Genomic DNA, 23691 nt, shown 5'->3' with positions numbered 1-23691 from the left:
TTATTTCCCTTTGTGGTAAGACTCAGGGCTTCTGAGTCTTGGGGTTCCCCAGGGAAGGGTTTGGGGAGACCAGAGGGAGCCAAAACCCTGGAATTTTTGACTGGTGGCAGCGAGATCAAATCTGAGCTGGTAATTAAGCTTAGAGGGGTTCATGCAGGCACCCAGATTTCTGGATGCTAAGGTCCAGATTTGGGAATGCTTATGATACATGGTGTACAGGACTTCAAAATATTCTTTCTTTGCTTGTTTGTCCTCATATTTCTGTCACCACTGACATCTTCAATACATATGTCCCCCACGATTCTCTTATCTTGTGATAAAACCCTTGTGTTGCAATTCTCTTTCTGTATTCTTCTGCTTCTTTACATTGTTTATTTATCCAGTTATTTGTGTCTTTCTTTGTTTTCTCTCTCTGGTCAACCCATTGTTCTCAGTTAATATAGTTGCAGCTTCCTACACTTGTCATTCAACTGCAGCACTTAATCTCTTGTCCATCTTGGTTTCTTTATGTTGACCTTATACCCCAAAACTTGTTCAGCTGCTCTTATAATCTAATTTTTAAACTGTTTCATGTCTCTTCAACATTTCATTTCTTCTCTCACCAGAGTTGTGATGTTTCTCTACTAGGCTTCTTTGTTTTGAAATTTGAAATTTGGCTCTTTCAATTTACCCACACTATAGATCTCAGTTCTTGGCACTTTTTTAGTTGCCCTTGGCCTCAGCCTCACTTATGATCCTATTGATATCAGCCACAAATAATCTGAATGTCAATACACCTGATTTCGATTTGAGATTCACAGTTACGAAGTCTATCATTTCCTCTGTTTGCCCATCAGATGATATATAAGTCCACTTCCTCTGCAGCTTTCTTTGTTGAAATAGCCTGTTTTTTATCACAAGGTTGTAAGTTAGGCAGAAATATAGCTGTCTTTCTCATCTTTTGTTTTCTTCAAGTCCAAATCTGCTTGTTGCTCCAGCCCAGGAATTCCAGTCCGATACTACTTCCACATTAAAATATTCCATCACCAGTTCATCCTGTCTTGAAACTTTGTGTATTGCTTTCTGTAGATCATGATAAAATATGTCAATTTTTTCCTCTGGCACTGCTAAGGTTGGCACATGTACTATTGTGACTGCATCAGATTTGATTCTAAATCTCACTCTCAGCTTATGAGGCAATATCAGGTTAAATGCCATAATTGCCTGGCTTTAGCAACAGTGCAACTCCATCCTGGTGTCCACCATCTTTTCTTCCTGGTGTCAGTATCCTGTGTTCATCCTGATAAAATTCTCCTTTGCCTTCCCATCTCTTTTTAGTTAAATGAATAATTTCCCACTCATCGTTTCAACTCTAGATCATTACCACAAGTGCTGCAGCCAGGTATAATGTTCTTTCATTTCATATTCCAATTTGTGTATTGTTGTGTTTGTTCCAACTACATACTTTTCACTCCTGCCTCGGTTTCCAATTGGTGAATGTGGTTCTTGTTTGTCTGGGCACCTGCATTCTTTGGTTTCTCTTTCCAGTCTTCATTCAGTTTCTATAGTCCAGTACTAGCCAAGAGTTCAACCACAACTCCTTGGCTTTGTGGTTGACCGGTGTATTGTACTCCACCTACAACAGTGCTCTGAGCTATCCACTAGCTTGATCCAGTATTGTTTCTACCACTGTTATACTTTGGAGGTTGTTTTGCTGGCTTCACGGTAGGAGATTTCGAGCACTTGGAGGGCCAGACAGGTTTCCATTAGCAGCCACTGCTAACTACCCTCACAAGGTTTAGCATACCAGCCAAGGCAAGGTCCTGGAGTGAGATGCACATGCAGCTACTAGGAGCCACTAGTGAGAGTTGAGTGAGTCACCATGACCTCAATTTGCAGGCAAAGTCCATTGATTTTGAAAGTCAGTGGAACTTAGACTACTATGGGTCTTAGCCAACAAAGTCAATTACGCCCATATATTTAAAGTTAATTAGGCACCAAAGGATACAGATAAGCACCTGTTGGGATTTTCAGAAGTCATTAGATGTCTAACTCCTATTGAAACCAATGGGAGTTAGGCATCTGTTCTGAAATCCCAATACATTTTTAAGTGCACACATTCTTTTAAAAGTCTGGCCCTTGGACAATGTTGAGAATTTTACCCATTGTATTTATTTGTTATGTGGACAGGGTAAGATTTCTGAGATCTTAATTGTTCATTTAACTGCTTGTTAAGTGCTTGTGTTTTGTAAACAATGTGGTAGGTAAATATATTTTTCCCTTTGCAATCTTTTTTTCTTTTTAAGCAAAGTTGTTTATTTTTCTTGGTTTTGGAATAAAATGAGATACACTTTAAAGAAATCATTAGTAAAATTAGTAAATCTGAAGAATGTTTAGCATAGAATCAGAGACATCTTTTAATTTTAATGGTGTCAGTTATGTTTGAACAGTTTGAAATGTTTGGTTTGTATTTCTCCAACATGGAAATATATCCTAAACAATAATGCAAACTAAAGTTTTAGATAAAATCCTGGAGTCTGTGTAGTCATAAGTGCCTGAGCATGCCACATGCATTTTAACCTTTTTTAAATTTCTCTTTGCACTTAAAAAAGAAGAGAATAAAAGTTGGACATATGAATTTCTGCTTAGAAATTTTATTTAATTTCACCTTGCTTTCATTTATAATACCAATTCCTTAAATGTATACTTCTTTTAATGAAAACATGTCATTCTAAGTTATGTTTGTATGTGTGTTAACAGGAATAAATATGTTTTTATTTATTATAATTGAACATGAATACTCATTAAGTTACAGAGTGCAGTTTGTTTATAACAGCACACATTCATTATAGACCTTAGAAAGAAAATTGTATTTCTTTAGGGACTGTTTCCTGGGAAAACATATGGATAATGAAAAAGAATTCTACAGTGTGTCTTTCTGTTCCTCATTAGCACAGCTGATTTTAGAAATCTACTTTTGTAGTTTATTATGAAAAAGTCTGATTACTTATATATAAAAGAAAGAAAACCAAACACTTGAAATTCATTGTTTTTGACCAAGAAAAGGTCACACAAAAATGTTAATTAAAATGTTCATCCGTGTAATTTCCAACGTACTAGTGTTGATGCTTTTTGTGGCAATTTCTTTGGATCAGGCAATTTCTGATCTTGATCCTGCACAACTAGTAAAATCATCTTAAGAACATAAAAACAGCCATACTGGATCGGACCAAATGTCCATCCAGCCTAGTATCCTGTCTTCTGACAGTGTCCAATGCTAGGTGCCCCAGAGGGAATGAACAGAACAGGTAATCATCAAGTGATCCCTCCCCTGTCGCCCATTCCTACCTTCTGGCAAACAGAGGCTAGGGACACTATCCCCACCCATTCTGGCTAATAGCCATTGATGGACCTATCCTCCATGTATTTGTCTAGTTCTTTTTTGAACCTTGTTGCTGTAGTGGAGACAGGAACAGTGTTTGGTGGAGATAAGCACAGCCTTCAGGATATGCGTCCCCTTTTGACTTGAAAGCTAGGTGATCGACAGCTATCAATCATCATGACCGAGTTCAATTCTCCTTCATTTTTCTGTTTACTACTCCTGCTTTAATGTATTACTGTCAGCCTTGTTTCCCTCACAATGTACATAATTATTTTCCAGAGCAGTTATATAAGATAATTTGATCTTAGTTCTTTTCTTCTTCTTCTTCTTCTTTTTTTTTGTACTTGCAGTTGTTTTTTGTCCTTACTGCTGGTGGCTGCTGTCGTTTGGAAGATCAAACAAACCTGTTGGGCTTCTCGACGGAGAGAGGTATCAATAACATTGGGATTACTATGATGGTTTTATCTCTCAAAGTGAATTCAGAGCTGCAGGTGAAATGAAAGTAACTCCCTTCAAACACATCATCTTTACTTGCCAGGTGTTTTTTTGCTAAGGCAGAACAAGTGAATCTGCTTCCTTTCCCTAGTGTAAGATTATTACATTGCTGTGAAATATGCTCGCTACTGCTGTCAAAATGAGACAGTGTAGCAGAAAAGTTGATAAATTGCAAGCAATACAATGCCTGATGACACAGTACCTTAATGTACCTTTCCTTGATGCCATTCTTTATTCTCATACTTATTTGTCTTATTTGAATGTAATTAGTATTAAGACTTCATTGTGCTAGGCACTCGTTCAAACACTTAGAAAGGAACAGTCCTGCCCAGAAGAACTCACAGTATCCCTAGTGCTTGAGTTCATTTTATTGATTTTAAAATTATTGAAGGAAATTCTGGACCCATTCAAGTCAATAGAAGTATTACCATTGATTTCAGTGGGGCCATGATTTCACTCATAAAGTTTGGTATACTAAGTTGCCATATTCTCTGTTGGTGTGAATTGGTATAGCTCTTTGAAAAAATAGCTTGTAATATCTAGTCTTATTTTGTTGAAAAAGCCATTGTTGATGAGGTACAACTCTAGTTTGCATAAATACATATGCAGTATAACTCCAAAAGCTGAAAAGGGTTTAAGGCACTGATCCTTGCCCTTGAAACAATTGGTGAAACATTTGTAATGTTAGCAAATATCACTTATTTGGCTGGAGTTTAAATTTAAATAAAAAAAGTTTTTTTCCTCTGTGGAATTGATTTATATTATAGTGTCCTGACAGTCTATTCAGTATGAATTATTTTTTCACTGTATATCTACCCTGAGTTCATGTGTGTTTTAGAAGTATCGGGTAACTAGTTCTTACTGAATTCTTGCAGTGAAATTGTAGCATACTAATACCCAATTATAGCTTTGAACTGATGCAACAAAGAAACCCCTATGCTACTATAGTCATTTTACAATAGGTATTGTCTTATTCAAAGGAACAATATCTGGTAGACCTATCTCAAAGGGCATGTGTTGTGTGTGTATATATAACATTACTTGGAAAACACAAAACAAGTTACTTTAAACCATGGTCTTCTATTTAACTTCTTAGTATTCTATCTGATCCTATCTCAATGCTTAATTCTTTTTGAGTAATTCTGTGCAACAATGTATTGTGAAGGAATGCAGCAATTGCTTGATTCTATTTCTAACTTTAATCAGTTTATTTTAATAAGATATTTAAAGATAAGTTAGAAATTCCTGACTTTATAGATTTAGTAGTCTTTGTGTACTTTCTGTAGTTATTCTCCTAGATGTTTGAAAAATTACTATTAGAATGACCCCGAGTGTTCTCTGTAAAACATTTTGACATATTTGTCATCATAGGAAAAGATGATGGAATTCTTAGAAGTGTTCTTTGTTTGATGGCATAAGAAGAGGTTGGTAGCTATAGGAATGTGCATGAACTCATAACTACTGACATATAAGCACAAGCTAAAGGAGCTCTGCCATAAATCAGTTTCATTTACAGAGGTAAACTGGAAATATTTTTTTAAATGTGAGCTGGGCCGAATCTTTTTGAGACCCAGTCTACAATGCTATTCCTTGATTTTACTTCAGTTTAACTAAAGAAAATTAGATGTCAATCAGTCCTAAATATTTCATAGTTTGCTATGTGATAATGTGAACAGCTGTTTCTGTATATTTATAATGAGCGAGAAGATAGTCGTTAGAGTATGTTATCATTATATAACTGTAAATGTTTAAGAAAATAGCCTTTATTTCCATTTCACCCCATTCCTTTATCTTGAGTGCAACACTTGGATAAGACTGTATTATTTAATGTTTCCCTTTATTTCTGGTTAAGTAGCAACAGTTTTACTACCCAGCATATATTTTAGGGTTATGGGATATAAGTGTTACAAGTAAATATACCTGGTACTAAAATATACCTATTTGGATCACTGGGCTTTTCTGCCTCAGTCGTTTAGTTTGCAGAACAGAAGTGTTTGTTGCCTTTGACTCCTTCTCCAGTATATGATCTGTCTTAGGTCAGGTGCAGAAACTGTATGTGAGTCTGGTTATCACTGGGAAATTCAAGAGTGGAAACACGTGAGATGGAATGCAAGAAAAAAATGAAAATATAATGTTCTATCATCATGAAGTCATTCTGTATTGTGCCATTCTATATCTTTCTTCCCCAGAGTAAATGGAGCCTGATTATTATATTGTGGCAAGCCTTTATTTCTTGTTAACTTCTTCTTAGTGAATTTCAGCAGGCTATTGACTTGAGTAAATTATTCCTTAAAGGTTTTATGGACTCCTGAAAGGCAGGAGAATTCATTATCAGCAAAAATGCAAAACTGTTATCTGCTTTGTAGCCTGACCTGAACACATGGCTTAACTGGGTCTTCACTGATACCAATTTGAGTTGAGCCTAGGCTCAATCCAGTCACTTTATGCTACATTTGGATTTTGCATTACATAGTAGGAATCTTAACAGGTCTTTTCCATTTTTCCCAAAATCTGGATATTAACTTTCCCATTCTTTGTACATCCTCACATTGTAGTTACTTTTTTAAACTACCACTGCTTGTTGAACAGAGGTTTTCCTTCAGTTGTTCACAGATGTACAAAGGTCTTTTACCCAAGGGATTACATTAAATGTAGAACCTAGCAACTTGTGTGAGAAATTCAAAATGATTCCTTCCACTGTGCATTACGTAGGATTTTTCAACATTTAATCTTATTTCCTGTTATGTTACCCATTCATCTCACTTTATAAAGGTTCTCTAAAATTTCTCAGTCTGAACACAAACTTACAAGGGTTAGTCATCTGCAAATTTTTTCAGCTCCCTTTTCCAGATCATTAAAAGAGATTATTAATACAGATGGTAAATGAATTACTTTTAGAATGAAATCATAAAACAGACAGATACCTACACCTTATCCTCTCATCCTTTGCCATTCATTGAGAATGATCGCTTTTCCAGATTATTAATAAATATATTAAAATTTTGCGATGTTGAAAGAAGACCATTTATTCCTATGGGTTTTTTGGTCTATTGGTCAGTTTCTTAATCGATGACACCACTGTACTTCTCATCTCTTGTCTTTATATTAATGAATATATTAAAATTTTGTGATGTTGCAAACTGACCGTTTATTCCTATGTTTTTTTCGTCCGTTGGTCAGTTTCTTAATCCATGACAACACTGTACTTCTCATTTCTCATCTGCCTAGGTTCCTGTCTCTTGTGATGTACTTTGGCAAAGGCTTTCTGAACATCTGTATAAATTCTATCTGATTCCTCCATTATACTTTGACTTCTTGTTGAGCTCCCTCTCTTCTTCTCTTCTGCCCTCTGAAAAGGCAAGCAATAGCAGATTCCATCTCTCACCGTCAAACCTGTTCACCAAGTGCATTGCAACAAAAAGTAAATAGTCTCTTCTTTGAGTGCTTGCTCATATCGATTCCAATTAGGTGTGCGCGCGCTGTGTGCACGTTCGTTGGAAGATTTTTACCCTAGCAACACTCGGTGGGTCGGCTGGGTCACCCCTGGAGTGGCTCCATTATGGCGCCGGATATATACCGCTGCCGACCCAACGGCCCTTCAGTTCCTTCTTATTGCCTGTGATGGTAATTGGAACTGTGGAACGCAGCTTTACTGATCTCCACATCCCTAGCTGCTCGTAGTTCTTTGCTGTTTGTTTATTGTGTGCAAAATAGTTATTGTGTGTATATTGTGAGTTCTTGTAGTTATAGTTAGTATTAGTTGTTGTATTTATAGTTAGTGTATATAGTTTAAGGCGGGATCAGGGATTAGCCTCTTTGCTCCACCCCGGTATGGGCCCATGCCCAAGGCACCAGGATTCAAACCTTGCTTGTCGTGCCAAAAGCTGATGCCAATAGGGGATCCCCACGACTCCTGCCTCAAGTGCCTAGGGGAATCCCACCTTACTGATAAGTGCCGCATCTGCAAGTTGTTTAAATGAAGGGCGAAGAAGGAGCGGGACTTTCTATTGAAATAGCTCCTCATGGAGTCGGCACTTAGTCCTGCAGCATTGGTACTGAGCGCCCAACAGACTGCTTCTGTAAAGAGCTCCCCTTCATCCCCGTACTGCTCCGGTACCGAGAAGGAGCCCCAGCACCGACCCTTACCGGCACCGACATCTGCTCAGCACCGCTCCCTGTCCCCGAGACCCAGGAAGCAACATAGCGCTCCAGCTGCTTCAGCTCCACAGAAGGAGCGCTCTTCAAAGAAGGATCATCAAGCACCATAATCTGCCAAGGCACAGTCGACTGTGGCACAGCCGATTGCGGCTCCACCGAGCATGGCAGCGTTGATTCCGGTCCCACAAGGGCTGTTGAGTCCAGTGCCTGACAGCTCCCCGGCTCATGCTGTGGTTGAGCTTGCCCTCCCTTCTACACTGGAGACCTTCTCCACGGCAAGGGAGCTCATCACCATGACAGAGTCGACACGGCCTCAACCCCTGGCACCGCCGGTGCGGGTCATACAATCCATTGAGAAACTGGCCCTAGTAAAAGATGGTTACTCACCTTTATAACTGTTGTTCTTCGAGATGTGTTGCTAACATCCATTCCAATTGGTGTGCGCGCGCTGCGTGCATGTTCATCGGAAGATTTTTACCCTAGCAACACTCAGTGGGTTGGCTGGGTCTCCCCCTGGAGTGGTGCTGTTATGGCGCCAGATATATACCCCTGCTGACCCAACGACCATTCAGTTCCTTCTTGCCGGCTACTCCGACAGAGGGGAAGGAGAATGGCTTTGGAATGGATATGAGCAACACATCTCAAAGAACAACAGTTACAAAGGTGAGTAACCGTCTTTTCTTCTTCAAGTGCTTGCTCATATCGATTCCAATTAGGTGATTCCCAAGCCTTACCTAGGCGGTGGGGTCGGAGTGAGATGTTGCAGGATGCAAAACTGCTGAGCCAAATGCTGCATCATCTCTGGACTGTTGAACCAATGCGTAATGTGAGGCAAAGGTGTGAATTGATGACCAGGTAGCTGCCCGACATCCCAACGAATTTCATTTTGGGTAACATTCTGCATCTGTACATGCTATGATTTGGCTCACGTTCTGGCTAGCCATCTCACCACCCATTCTACTCGGGCTCAAGCTTCATCTGCCACCTTCCTGGCCCATGTTCCCATCCAGGAAATATGTCAGGCAGCTACCTGGTAAACGTCTTTTTCCTTTATTTCATGGTTCCCAAAAGATCAATGGAGTGTTGAGCAAGAGAACATGAACAACTATTTAACAGGCATCACCTTAGCTAAATACAATAGATCAGCAACATTACCTACACATGGCTGTATGAAAGGCTGTGTAGAACACTGAAATGCTCATCTCATGGAATTTGATCCTGAGAAAAAATGACTTGGTATATTAACACACTTTCTCACATGATTAAGAACCTTACAGCATTATTCTGTTGGACAGTGTTCTGGTTGTGGTGTATTGAAACCACCCTGGAGGAACAAGGATCAAGTTTGTGAGTGTTAAAACAGAAATCTTCCTTCTCTGATTAGAGTAAAATTTACAAATACACAGGAAAATTTACCTAGGAGTTTCTGACAGATTCCTGGGGTACAACTGAGAACTGTGGGATTGCTGAACCCCCTTAAGTTTCCATCCTGGGCTGTATCTCACGATGCTTTCTTAGTGACAAGCAGTAAAACTCTCCAGGTGCTGTGATCGCTCAGTCAACAGCATGCAGGGACACACCCAACTAAGTTGCTTGAATTCTCTCTAAACCGCTCACAAACCATACACAGGAAAAGATCAGCACAGCCCCCCAGCCTTGCACCCTGGATATATATGGTCTTACACTGCTCAAGACCCTCTTGAGCAATCCAAGCTCATTAATTAGTTTGCCACTTCATCAAAGGATAGTGCACATGCACCAGTCTTTGTAATTTGAGCAGATTCTCCAAGCATTTTAGACAAACACACGGGTAAAGATAAAACATTAAAATAAGTTTATTAATTACAGAAAGATAGATTGTAAGTGATTATAAAATGGTAGGCATAAAGGTCAAAGAAATAAAAAGTAAATACACATTCTAAATCCTAAACTTTATCAGGCTCCATAAGATCTGAAACAAACAGCTTTTCTCACTCCACTGGATGTTGCAGGCAGGCTGCAGTTCTTAACAGATGGGCTGAATTCCCTTCTCAGCCTGGGTCCAGTCTCCCCAGTTCAAAGTCTTTGTCTTTCCAGGATTCTGGTTGCATTCAGAATGGGTGGGGGAGTAGAAAGGTGGTCTCATGATGCCGCTGTCCCTTATTTTATACTCTCAATTCATGTCCCTGGAAAAATACTGGTCCAGACATATCCTGGTGGGCCTTGCTGAATAAGAGAATTGAGCAATCCCCATTGTCTGGTGCTTGCACAACTGTTTCTTATTGAATTGTAAATCTCTTGTATACAATTCCTCTGCTGGTCAATGGTTGGTGATGGTTGTTTAAAGCTCAACTGAGTGTGGGTCCCTTCCTTTGTTGCTACTGTGGGCTAGCTGTGGGCGCCTCCCAGCCTCACAACATGTTTCAATAATAACCCTATAGCAAAGTCTCATAATTCCATTGTGATGGGGTGGACTAGGCCCAAAGGCCCCCTGCTGGAGGCCTCAGGGTTCTGCCACAGCCAGTCCAGGAAAGGAGCAGTGGAGAGGTCCTCCAGGTAGCCTAGAATGGTTGCGAGGAAGCAACCAATTAGAGGGGCAGCTGGAATGGCCAATCAGGGACCAAGAGGGCCATATAAAAGGAGCCGTAGAACAGAGCAGTAGTTAGTTGCTGCTTGAAGCTAGAGAAAAAAGGATTTTGTCCCTGGATGGAAGAGCAACAGGACCAAAGACAGTCTGTTGGCAGGGACTGGAAAGTGAGAGGCTCCTGGCTGGCTACTAGGACTGAGCCTGAGACAGTTTGCTAGCAGGAACCAGGGGACCAATGAAGGAGATCCTGGCTGGCTGTGGGTACTGAGTAGAGACTGAGCCTGGGCAGGAAGATATGGCCCTATACCAGGGCTGGATTACTTTAAGACCAAAGCCTAGGGAGCGCTAGAGAGACCACCACAGGGCTACTAAGATAGACAGTATACCCTGGAAGGGATCTGTTCTGGTTAACATGCAGACAACGTGTGTGACTCGCCTGGAGGGCTGAGTTCCTGAAAAAAACACCTGAGAACCACTAAAAGAGGTCATGAAAGCTGAAAGAATGCAAACATACCCAACCAGAGGGGGTGCTCACAGGAGATAGGTGCTGACCCTGTTACATCTATATCTAATGATATACATATTTTGACAGAACAATGCATTTCAGCAGATCATGACCTTTCATATGATACTTTACAAGGCATTCTTTGTACAAAATATCATAGCCATACACGAGTAGTCAGTCTGGAGGTTACAGGATACTATTTTGGGGTACACTGCATCACAGAGTCCTAGATGGACTGTGAGAGGGATCTGTTTTCAACTCAGTCAGGGGCATTCCCAAGTTCTGCAGCAGGTTTGAGGCAGTAAAGAAGGCTTAGAATAGGCTCATTCAGCATAAAATTGTCAATGGCCTATTATATTCCTTATCCTTTTAGCCTTCTCCATTAATTCAGAGGGTGTTGTGAAAAATCAAAAGAAGAGTATGTGTGAGGTAAATTTAGTTACTCCAGCCTGGTATGCTGACCTTCCCCTCCAAAAATCAGTAAACCTTCCTATTTAAAATAGAAAAACCCGAAAGCCCATCTCCAGAGGCTTAAAGGCAGACCCTCATAGATCTAGGTCTCCTGGAACCAGTTAGGCTTCACCCTTCTGCTGAACAGATGTTCAGATGAACTGTTATTTCAGAGGCTAATTGTAAGCTCATAGTTGGTTCTGCCAGCCAGGAAATGGAAATAAAGCTCCAAGCCTCAGTTCTTTTAAGACCTTTTCCTCAGGGTTTGTTTATTATATGCCAAACAATTGCAGAAACAAAAAGCAAAGCAAATGAAAACACTGGGCAATAACTATCCAGAGGCTTTTCCCTTTTAGCAAGGGGGAAGAGAATGCAATCCCCTTTCAGTTCCCATTTGACCCAGCTTTCCCTTCCTTTCCACTCCGCTCCAAGCATCCATGTGGCCAGCTAGGATCTGTTAATCCTTTACAGATTTCAGCACCTGTACTTTCTCATGCTATCATAAGTGATTTGGTCAGTCTTGTCCTCCTGCTGTTTTCCTCAAAAAGCCTCACTGGTCTCCATTGTCTATTTCCTCACAACCAATAGCCTTCTCATTCACATTGCACTTGTTGAGGTCACTAGAGAATTGTCATCCACTCAGAAATGTTTTGCTATTCTCTGTCACACTTCATATTCAGAATTCACCCAGTAGCCCCTGCCATGAAATTTCAATTTGGCCTTCTGTTTTCCTTCTTTCTACAAAAATTGATGCATAACTCAGATTCCCTAAATAGGAACACTGAAGAGAACATTTGTTGCCTCAGCATGTTCTGCATCTAAGCTATTCAGTCAATCCTCTCTTTAGAATGAATGAAACAGATTTGCTCATAGGTTATTATACTGAAGAGATTGTCTCAACGGTTTTGTCCCCATGAACCACTTAAGAATGACAGTCCCTCCTCCCCCATATCTTGGATAGCATTTTCATTCAAAGAATTTTCTCTTTGCAACAGATTAAGAAATTTCTTTTTCTTCACAATACAATATTGAGGTCACTCATTAGACTGATGGTGGTGACAGTCCTGCTCAGGCAAGAATAGAATCTATGAATGTTCTAGCTGAGTTGCCTGAGCAAAGCACTAGTCCTTCACTAAGGCAATCAGGAGACAGACATGTATTCATTCATTCAGCCTCATCCTGAGTTTTGAAGAGTTTCTCGTTTCTGCCGTAGAGATATGGATTCATATATATCCCAAGTAGATGCATATATAATTCTGCAGTTAATTTATTAAAAATGCTATTGAATATTCTTCTAAAAATCTGTATTTTACATATTATGGTTATACCTTACTTACTGGAAAGGTCCTATATATCTAAAAAGATGACATATATAATATACTGTAGTCTCTTGAGAAATGAGCAAGTAATGCATGATTGCACATTTATGTAAAAAGTATAGAAGGCATAGTATTATATGTAAAAAGTGCCAACTTAAATATAAAGGTTAATATAATTCCTTTACTGAAATTTTAGAATTTATAAACAGCATTTCATTACACAGTCAGTTGTGCACCATTTCTCTGTATGAAAGGGTAGTATATACAATCATAAAAAACTTGAAATCACAGAGCATTCTCTCTTAATATAATGTGTGTGTGCAACACAGCTTATTGCTTTGTTTTATTAGATAAGCTTGTGTTCATTTAAAAAAAAACTTTCTAGTCCTGATTTTCATATCAAGACTGTTTTATTAATGTTATGCTTTCCAAGCAAATCTCCTGAGTAGTCAAAGGCTCTTAAAAACGCACAAATGAAACTGAAATAGACTACATCTTAATAACAGTAACAATTCATGTAATAGCTCCAAGCTCATTTTTATGGCAACTCTATAGAGAATAAGAAAGTTTGCTTATGTAGATTGTACTAATGCATATAAATATGTGAATTTCAGTGAGTAGCTATCTTACAGTGAAGACAGTTTCATTTTTTTAAACTGTTCCTTTTATTAAAAAGTCTTAATGGTCTTCAGTATATTTAATATAATTAATGGAATTTGACATGTTTAAGTTCAGAGAGTTAATACATCTGGGAATCTGGATTTGTGAAACATTTTTGCAACAGCTTTGTATGTGCATGCATCCACAACTTCTAGACGTAAAAGACCCAATCCTGCAAACATTTATGTACATGAGTGAAGTGCTCAAGTGATTAAAGTTATTAATGTGCATAAGATTTTGCAGCATGAGGCATTTTGTGCTCTAAGGTTATGGACCCCAGAACACACACAGTTTTTTTTTCTTTGTATCTTTCTATGTGGCTTTCCAAAAAATATATAGCCCCTTACGCTGCAAATGTATGCAAGCTTAACTATAGAGCTTGTGAGTAGTCCCCTTGAAGCCAATGAGTGGATCACTCACAGGACCAGATCCTCAAATTGTTGTAGCTCAGTTGAAGTCAGTGGAGCTATGGTAGTGTAAACTGAGGATCTGACCCACGATGTAAACTGTAAAGTTGAAGTAAACTGTGAGCTGAGGATCTGATTTGCAATGCAGAACGTTAAACATGCATAAGGTTTTGAGAATCAGGGTGATATTTTGGAATGTAATATGTGACTTCCTAAAAATAAACATTTCATTATCTCCTATACTGATAATTCTGAAATCATATATGTTCCCAGATGAAACAGCCTCATTAGTAAAAGGCTTTTAATGACAGTAGCAATAAAAGTTGTCATCTCCTATTGGAAAGACATATTTTACTGAGTGACTTAACAAAGTGGGTTCAATGTATACATCTCAAAGGGTGCCATAACTGTCAATGGGAACAGAATGACAGCAGAATTCAATCATATTTGGAAATGTTTTGGATTAATAAGTGTGTACACACACACACACACACACACACACATGTGTACACACACACACACACACACACACACACACACACACACACACACACACAGTATAGTAAATATAGTCCTTTATTATAATTCTGAGATGCTTGTCTGAACAATTTCCAATCAGTACAAAAATCTGTTGGGAAAAAATAAATACAATTGTAAATGTTTTGGTTTTAGATGTTCTGGTTGCACTATTTGGAGCAAAAACAATTCAAGGATTCATATCTGAGCCAAAAATGTGCTTCTTGCTTAAATTTTACATATTGGTGTGAATTTTGAAAACTTAACATATCACAAGTGAATGTAAAGGAAACAGGAAATCAATGAGTATGTGCAGACAGCATATTTAGTTTTAGGTGTCGGTGACATTTATGAAAGTTTTCTAGCTATGAGATTCGTGTAGTAGGGATATTAATGTGTTTCACAAAAGTAGGTGGAGGATAGGTGAAGCTACAGTTTTTCCAAGAAAATGAGGTGATTACTGTATTCAAAGGAATTTATCATCATAGTTAGGAATTATACAGAGTGGGTAAAATAATATCATTTTATTGTTGTGCTGGAAGGTCTTAATGATTACTATCAATCACGGGTTAACCTGAAGGGTGTGGTAAGTAGAAGGAGTAATTTAAGTTCCTTTATGGAGAGAGAGAGCTGGAGGCAATAAAAACTGCTGCCAATGAGAACTGGATGCATGGCAAAGCCTAAACAGAGTTAAACTATGTGGTGTGAGGGGTTTCCTGAGATTAGTTGAAAACGCAGAGGCTCAGGGATAGTTTAGGAAACTCTGTGTGTCAGAAAAAGCCTGCAGACAGCAAGAGGACCAGTTGTGAGAGGATGGCCCTGGGAGGAAGCTGAGAACTTTCTTTGGGCAGAGTACAAAGGCAACTTGGATTTCTGAGCAAGGAAACCACCTGCTGTTGTTTGTTCCTACTATGTTCCAGAAAATATGTTCTTTGTAAATCAACAGGATTGCACCAGAGAAATATTGGCTAACTGCTCAGGTCAAAATAGCAACACTGTTATATAAATTGATGTCACCTTCACTTCGAATATGGTGTTCATTTCTGGTGACCTTATTTCAAAATAGATATAGTAGAAATAGAATGGATCTAGAGACAGACAAGAAAAATTATTACAAGTTTGGAAAGGTTTCTCTGTGAAGAGAGATTGAAAAGATTTTGGATTTTAGTTTAGAGAAGAGATAAATAAGGGAGACAATAAGGTATGCAAAATAAGGAATGGTACAGAGAAAGTTGGGTGCCCCTATTTAAGATTTTTCATAATACGAAGACCACTATAGTGGATGCTACTTCAGCTTGAGTGGGATGATCATATGGTCTAGATCAGCTCAGTGCTGGGAAACACAATGGAAAGTTACCGCCAATGTTGACTTTCTGCCAAGGAGAACAGAGCACTTCTTGGCTGCAGCTCAGAATCTGGGCCTAAAAGAAATATACAAGCACTTTCTCTTCCTTCCTTTATGACCCTCCAGCAAGCACTGTTCAACTGAAAGTACATTTTTAACCATCTCATTTAAAGATTGTCCACTGTATTATAAATTGTCATAACATGGGTTCCCACTCTAATTTATGGAACACTTGAAACATTCAGAGCACCTGCTGATAAGTCTGTAGAGAGTTGCCATGTGATTCTGGAATCTCTTCATTGATTCTAGCTGCTTCTACAAGCATCCAAGGTCTTCAATGCAAAGATATCAATGTTTTCATGATGTTACTTTTCTGTATAAGCAGTTGCTGCTGTTGGCAGAGGGGTGTTGTCCCATGGGAGGGAAGATGAATCATAGGACAAATCTTGGCCCCTTCTTTGAAAAAAGTGACTGAAATTCTCTTCCACTGTTTTAGGTAATTAAAATTAAGAATTTAGGCAATTATGAAGTACTCAAATTATAATTTTGTGGGGGGATCTAAGAACCAAGGTATTGTAGCTTTATTGTGAAAAGAGTGTGTTCATTTTTGCTAATAGGAATACAAAAGAAAAGTATGTGGACCATTTGAATCATGCTAACCTTATCTTACAGTCTTCTAAATGCTAAAATAGTGTGATACTGATGTGGTAGAGTGGGGAATTTTCTAATTATAATAATTTATATCAAATGAATAATGAATTTTGAAAGGTATCAGTAAATATAACCACTAATTTAAACTGGCACAGTACCATGGGAAATTCATTAATACAGTATCATTAATTCTTATCCCAGTTTCCTATATTTTTTAGGAAATAATTTTTACTTTTTCTCCCATAGGGACAAATTCTGCCCTTGGATGGGCTTGTGTGGCTCCCAGTGACCTAATTTTACATGTTAACACATCATTACAATTGTGCAAATGTCACATAAGAATAGTCATTCTTCATGATTTTTTTAGATCTTGATGTAATCATAAAACTACATTTGAAAGTAGTCCTTCTATTTCCCTTTTTATATATAGTTATAGGCCTAATGTCAAAGGCAAGATATCTATTTAGTTTCTTAAAGATTGCTATTTTACAATATATTTAAGGAAGATTATTAATTTGATATTTTTAATAATATGTAACTGTGTTTTATGTATTTATATATTTTCTTTTTCATGCCATTATTAATAATGAATAATAATGGAGTGTTAAGATTCTGTCTTATTCTATTTAGGTTTATGTTAGGATATAGATAATCCTATAACAGAAGGTAAAAGTGACTTTGTCAGGCAAATGTGTATTTTACAACCATGAATGCGTATGTGTGTTTATGCAACTCTGCATATTTAAAACGTATAAAACTCAAGTGAGCAAGAGCTGTAGGATCAGGTCCTTCTATACCTCAGACAGCATTTTTTAAAATGGCTGATATACTTCTATTTAATATATATAAAATATGCGATGGAGTGTACCTGGCCTTTGCAGTTCCCTAAAGGAGGCCCCGAGGTCTTATTGCGCCCTTGCTCAGTATTGGAAGCATCCAATCAGAGCCCAGGAGGCTCAGATAAAAGGAGCTGCTGTGGTTTAGCATGTCAGTCCCTGGCTGGAACCAGAGGGGCAAGGAAGGGTGCTCTTCTCTAGCCAAAGGAGCTTGCAGGATAACCAAAGTTTGTTTCTGGCTACCTTTGCTTAAGCAGAGTTGTCAGGGAGACAGAGGAACTAAGAACTTTAACCCTGAGGTAAAGGTGAAGCTCAAGAGGGCCAAAGTAGGAAGAGGCAAAGGGAAGAAGCAGCAATGAACTAAACTGAACAGTGCATTCCTGCTATTTATAGGGACCCTTGGTTGGAACCCAGAATAGAGGGAGCACCCAGATTCCCTTGCCAGCCAGAGTGGTATAAACCCCAAGAAGGGGACAGAGTTTATTTGAAAGCCTGAACAAAGAGACAAATTTAAAGGGCCCAGGGCCAGAAGGGGTTCATTTAGACTTTGTGACTTCATTGGAGGGTCCAGCCATGAAAGACCCAATCAAAGTTGGCCAGCAATCTGCAAGGAACACCGAGGTGAGAAAAGGGCTGCAGTATCACACCCAGTAATGGGGGGCATGTAAGAGGTGAGTGTCTCCTGTTACATTATATAAATGCTGTTAGTGTGTTTGTGGTAGAGAAAGACCTGATCAGACAGCTCTTACTTGAATTTTCCCAGTGGACTACAATGGGCCACCTGGACTACTTCCCTGAGTAAGGGTTGTTCATGTGAGTAAGAATTGATAAATTAGTCACTCAAAGACTAAGTGCTTGCTACATTGCATTCAAAAGACAAAGCAGGAAATGTTTGGTTTTTTTCCTTATGGAAATTCCTTATGGACTTTCCTTATTCTGACATTTTACCTGGTGTTTTCAGAGTCAATCAAAACTGTGTTTGTGGTTAAAAACTGCCTTTCTGTGCATGTGTCACCACTGATCCCAGGCCAAACCACCATTACCCCCTGTTTCCATAATGTTTTTGCCATGTGCATCAATTGTGAATGTAATTGAAGGACTGCTACCCTGAAATATTAGCAAGGAGACTGTTTGATCTCAGAAACAAATGTATGCTAGAAATTAGAATAAAAAGGGTTGAAATAATTGAGTTATGTGAGAGTATGTAAAAGTTGTATGGACAATTAATACCTTCTGCTCAGCATTTTACAGAACAAGAGACAGTGGATATAGTGTATCAGCAGTGTTCATGCACCTTGAACACCAGTTTGAACCTGTCATGATTTAGAAACTGAAGAATTGTTAATGTTGTGGTATCAGAGGTACTGGTATGGTTTGATTTATTCCTAGAATAATATAAGAGTGGGCATTTGGGAAGGGGGAAGGAGGAAGAAACCTTTCTGACTATAACTGATCATTTATATTCCATCCTAACTTCTTTTTATAGCATATCATAGAATGAATAGTATGTACTTTTTGGATTAATTAATTTTGCCTCCCCTCTCAACTGTTAAGCTTTAATAACCATCAAACTAGTCCTTCTTTCCTAGAAGGGAAATGTTACTGAAGCAATAGCTCTGTTACTGCTTGGATGGCTCCCTAATGTGTGCAAGGCAGATGTTTACCTTTCAAAACAAAAGCTGTACTGCAGTGGACAAAAGAAAGTAAATTAGCTTAGAAGTTCAGCAAGTTATTTTAAGTGTCTATAATATTACTAAATGTTTCACATTTTGGCAGACTCTATTCATTTATGTAAATTCCAGTGTTATCACAAATGTGCACGTGGAACTTTTCAAAGTATTAGTCGGTATCTGATATAGTTGCATCAGAAAATAGAATATCTGGAGTGTGTTTATTTTGTGGTTACTGAGTTAAATAATCTTACAGTTGTAAAACATAGCCATGCAAACATGAACATAGGTAATTAAGGGATATAAAAATATTAAAAACAGTGTGGTGTAAGATATTAGTAAGGTAGAATCTCGAGATACTTAGTATTACAGGTTTATTCAAAATTCCTATAGCTCTCATGTAACATAACATTATTGGAATATTTTTATTGTGACTTTCCTTATGTTCTTTCCTTATGTTTCCTTGACTATAGTATGATAACAGAAATATTATAATTTTAATTATTTAATTATTGTAGAGTAATATTATTTGATGATTAAATTAATTGTGAAACATTTTGTTCTTGTAAATGTGTAATGAGGTCACTGGAATTTGTAATTCTTTGAGTGCTTGCTTATATCGATTCCAATTAGGTGTGTGCGCTCTGCGTGCACGTTCATTGGAATATTTTTACCCTAGCAACACTTGGTGGGTCAGCTGGGTCGCCCCCTGGAGTGACGCCATTATGGTGCCGGATATATACCCCTGCTGACCCAACAGCCCTTCAGTTCCTTCCTACTGCCCGTGTCGGTTGTTGGAACTGTGGAGCGCGGCTTAACTGATCTCCACTTCCCTAGCTACTCGTAGTTCTTTGCTGTTTATTGTGTGTATAGTTTGAGTTCTTGTAGTTATAGTTAGTATTAGTTGTTGTATTTATAGTTAGTATATATAGTTTAAGGGACGATCGGGAATTAGCCCCTTTCCTCCACCCAGGTACAGGCCCATGCCCAAGGCACCGGAATTCAAACCGTGCTCGGCGAGCCAAAAGCTGATGCCAATAGGGGATCCCCACGACTCCTGCCTCAAGTGCCTAGGGGAATCCCACCTTACCAATAAGTGCCACATCTGCAAGTCATTTAAACCAAGGATGAAGAAGGAGCGGGACTTTCGATTGAAACAGCTCCTCATGGAGTCGGCACTTAGTCCTGCAGCATCAGTACCGAGCGCCCAACAGACTGCTTCTGTAAGGAGCACCCCTTCATCCCCGGACCACTCCGGTACCGAGAAGGAGCCCAGCACTGACCCTTACCGGCACCAACATCTGCTCGGCACCGCACCCTGTCCCCGAGACCCAGGAAGCAACATAGCGCTCCAGCTGCTTCAACTCCACAGAAGGAGCGCTCTTCGAAGACGGTTCATCTGGCACCATAATCTGCCGTGGCACCGTCGACTGTGGCACCACCGATTGCGGCTCCACCGAGCACGGCACCATCGATTCTGGTCCCACAACGGCTGTTGAGTCCGGTGCCTGACAGCTCCCCAGCTCATGCTGTGGTTGAGCTTGCCCTCCGTTCTACACCGGAGATCTTCTCCATGGCAAGGGAGCTCATCGCCATGACGGAGTCGACACGGCCTCAACCCCCGGCACCACCAGTGCGGGTCACACAATCCGTCGGAAAACCGGCCCTGGTAAGGCCACCTTCCATTGGTCCAACAGAGAGACGTTGTTCAAGATCACGTTCTCACAGATGCTCTCGATCACGCCGTTCCCCTCTCGAGCACGCTCCTCCCTCCTTTGTCAAGAAGCTGTCCACCTCTGGGACTTTTGCATAGCCCACTCGATTGATTTGGTAGCGTCTTTTCTCCCAGCAGTGCAGAACACTCTGACGGATCACCTCAGCAGATCCTTCCTGTCTCACGAGTGGTCGATTCATCAGGACATCATCCATTCTGTTTTCCGGAAGTGGGGGTTTCCCCACATAGACCTCTTTGCCTCCCGAGAGAACAGGAAATGCCAGGTGCTCTGCTCTTTCCAAGGACGCTCCCCGGGCTCTCTCTCAGACGCATTCCTGACCCCGTGGAAGAGGCACCTGCTGTACCTTCCCACCGTTTCCACTCGTCCACAGAGTCCTACTCAAGCTTCACAGGGACAGCGCCTACCTGATCCTGATTGTTCCAGCGTGGCCGAGGCAGCACTGGTACACCATGTTGTTTGACCTCTCAGTGGCAGACCCGATTCCCCTGCCCCTCTGGCCGGATCTCATAACACGGGACTTCGGCAGGCTTCACCATCCGGACCTGCAGTCTCTTCGTCTCGCAGCATGGTTGCTGCGTGGTTGAGCCAGTCTGAGTTGCGTTGCTCTGCCTCGATCCAACAGGTGCTCTTGGGCAGTAGTAAGCCTTCCACTAGGATGACATATCTGGCCAAGTGGAAGCGTTTCTTCTGCTGGTGCGCTCAGTGAACTCAGTCCCCAGGCAGGTATCCGTTCCTACTGTCCTGGACTACCTCTGGTCCCTGAAAGAACAGGGCCTAGCAGTCTCTTCCATAAAGATGCATCTGGCAGCCATCTCCACCTTCCACTCAGGGGAAAATGGCCGCTCAATCTTCTCTCACCCCATAGTTTCAAGATTCCTCAAGGGATTGGAATGTTTGTACTCTCAAGTCAGACGCCCGACCCCTACCTGGGATCTCAGCTTGGTGCTAGCCAAGCTTATGAGTGCTCCTTTCGAACCACTGGCCACCTGCTCGCTGCTGTACCGTTCCTGGAAGACCTTCCTTGTCGCCATTACTTCGGCAAGACGGGTATTTGAGCTTCGGGCCTTGACAGCGGACCCCCCCATATATGGTATTCCATAAGGACAAGGTACGGCTGCGACCACACCCCTCCTTCCTCCCTAAGGTGGTGTCTGCCTTTCATGTCAATCAAGACATCTTCCTCCCAACCTTTTTCCCGAAGCCGCACCCATCGCGTCGGGAACAACAGCTGCACACCCTAGACGTTTGCAGGGCTCTCACCTTTTATATTGAGAGAACAAAACCCTTCCGAAGGTCACCTCAGCTCTTTGTAGCTGTGACAGATCGAATGAAAGGTCTACCGGTCTCATCCCAACGAATTTCATCTTGGGTAACCTCCTGCATCCATACATGCTATGATTTGGCTCACGTTCCGGCTAGCCACCTCACCGCCCATTCTACTCAGTCTCAGGCTTCATCTGCCGCCTTCCTGGCCCATGTTCCCATCCAGGAAATATGTCTGGCAGCTACTTGGTCATCAGTTCACACCTTTGCCTCACATTATGCATTGGTTCAACAGTCCAGAGATGATGCAGCATTTGGCTCAGCAGTTTTGCATTCTGCAACATCTCACTCTGACCCCACCGCCTAGGTAAGGCTTTGGAATCACCTAATTGGAATCGATATGAGCAGGCATTTGAAGAAGAAAAGATGGTTACTCACCTTTGTAACTGTTGTTCTTTGAGATATGTTCCTCATATCTATTCCAAAGCTGCCCTCCTTCCCCTCTGTCGGAGTAACCGGCAAGAAGGAACTGAATGGCTGTTGGGTCAGCAGGGGTATATATCTGGCGCTATAACGGCGCCACTCCAGGGGGAGACCCAGCTGACCCACCGAGTGTTCCTAGGGTAAAAAATCTTCCGACGAACATGAACGCGACCCGCTCACATCTAATTGGAATGGATATGAGCAACACATCTCGAAGAACAACAGTTACAAAGGTGAGTAACCGTCTTTTATGCTTTAAATATATAATTATGAGGTGTTCATTGTATAATTGCTTACTAAATTATGCACACAAAATATACCCTGTGTATGTGCAGGGCATAATTTTAAGCCAAATTATGGCTTTTGGTTCATATACATACAACTCCTGTAGGATTTTTAATGTTTATATCTCCAAGGTATAATTTGGGGTCTTAGCTGTCTCATACGCTTCTAGATATTCATATTTTTCAAAACATCAGCTTTCTTTGGTCTGTATTTTCAACTAATCACCATAAGTATGAGGAATGTGTGTGCCACTGAGGGAGCTGTGCACACTAAGATTCACAATACAGAGGAAAAGTTTGCCTGTTTCATAGCATCATTACAGTTCACTCTGGATCTATTTCTCTCTTCTTCAGCCCATCCTCTCCCCATATCCCCAGAGTCAGCAGTTACTCAGAGACTGTGGGGCTCAGTGTGGACCCCTGCAAAAGTGACAGGTCTAAGGCCAATTTATGACCTATTGCCCTTTTACATTACCTTGTATTTGATTAAATGACCTTCTCTTCCCACCGCTATATATCAAATGAGGCAGTTATGAGGAGTGGGCTTCTGATTCTACTGCCTCAGCTGCGTTTCTGATTGTGGAAGTCAGAGCTGTTGTTCATGGTGCACACAAATGATAACATACTGTTGTGATAGGTCCAGTGTAAGAATGGATATAAAAACAGTAAAAGGCGTGTAATCTTTACTAACCCTGTCCCTGGTGACTGCTGCTTAGGAGAGATAGTAATGTTCAGTGTAATGGTCCTTCTCCTTCTTCCTGCTTGAGCTCCCTGTAAGCTATCATTCCTGGCTGACTGGTTGTCAGAGGAGAGTTTACCTTTTGTATTAGAACATCAAGGCATGCTTCCTTAGTATAATTCCTCTGAGCCTAACTGCCACATGGCAGTGGTTTGAGGTATACTCTGAGTAGAGGGAAAAGTGAGCAGACATGTAAGGCAAAAACTGACATTTATGTGGTTATCTTTGAGGTATCTTTGGAACAAGA

General features: G+C 40.4%; 1 protein-coding gene across 2 annotated transcripts in view; it reads left to right on the top strand.

Annotated features, from left to right (window-relative positions):
• The window catches only part of ATRNL1 (attractin like 1), a 1085315-nt gene that overhangs the window by 689663 nt on the left and 371961 nt on the right, over positions 1-23691 (top strand). For both annotated transcript variants that reach the window (XM_075072516.1, XM_075072517.1), the window contains exon 26: positions 3712-3790. In XM_075072516.1, the coding sequence (XP_074928617.1) occupies positions 3712-3790 (79 nt within the window). The remainder of the gene's footprint in view (positions 1-3711; positions 3791-23691) is intronic.

This window comes from Chelonoidis abingdonii, chromosome 15, assembly GCF_003597395.2.
Source record: "Chelonoidis abingdonii isolate Lonesome George chromosome 15, CheloAbing_2.0, whole genome shotgun sequence".
In the NCBI taxonomy this organism is placed as follows: Eukaryota; Metazoa; Chordata; order Testudines; family Testudinidae; genus Chelonoidis; species Chelonoidis abingdonii.
Note: the sequence above shows the minus strand (reverse complement) of the source record. Positions and strands in the feature narration are given on the sequence as shown.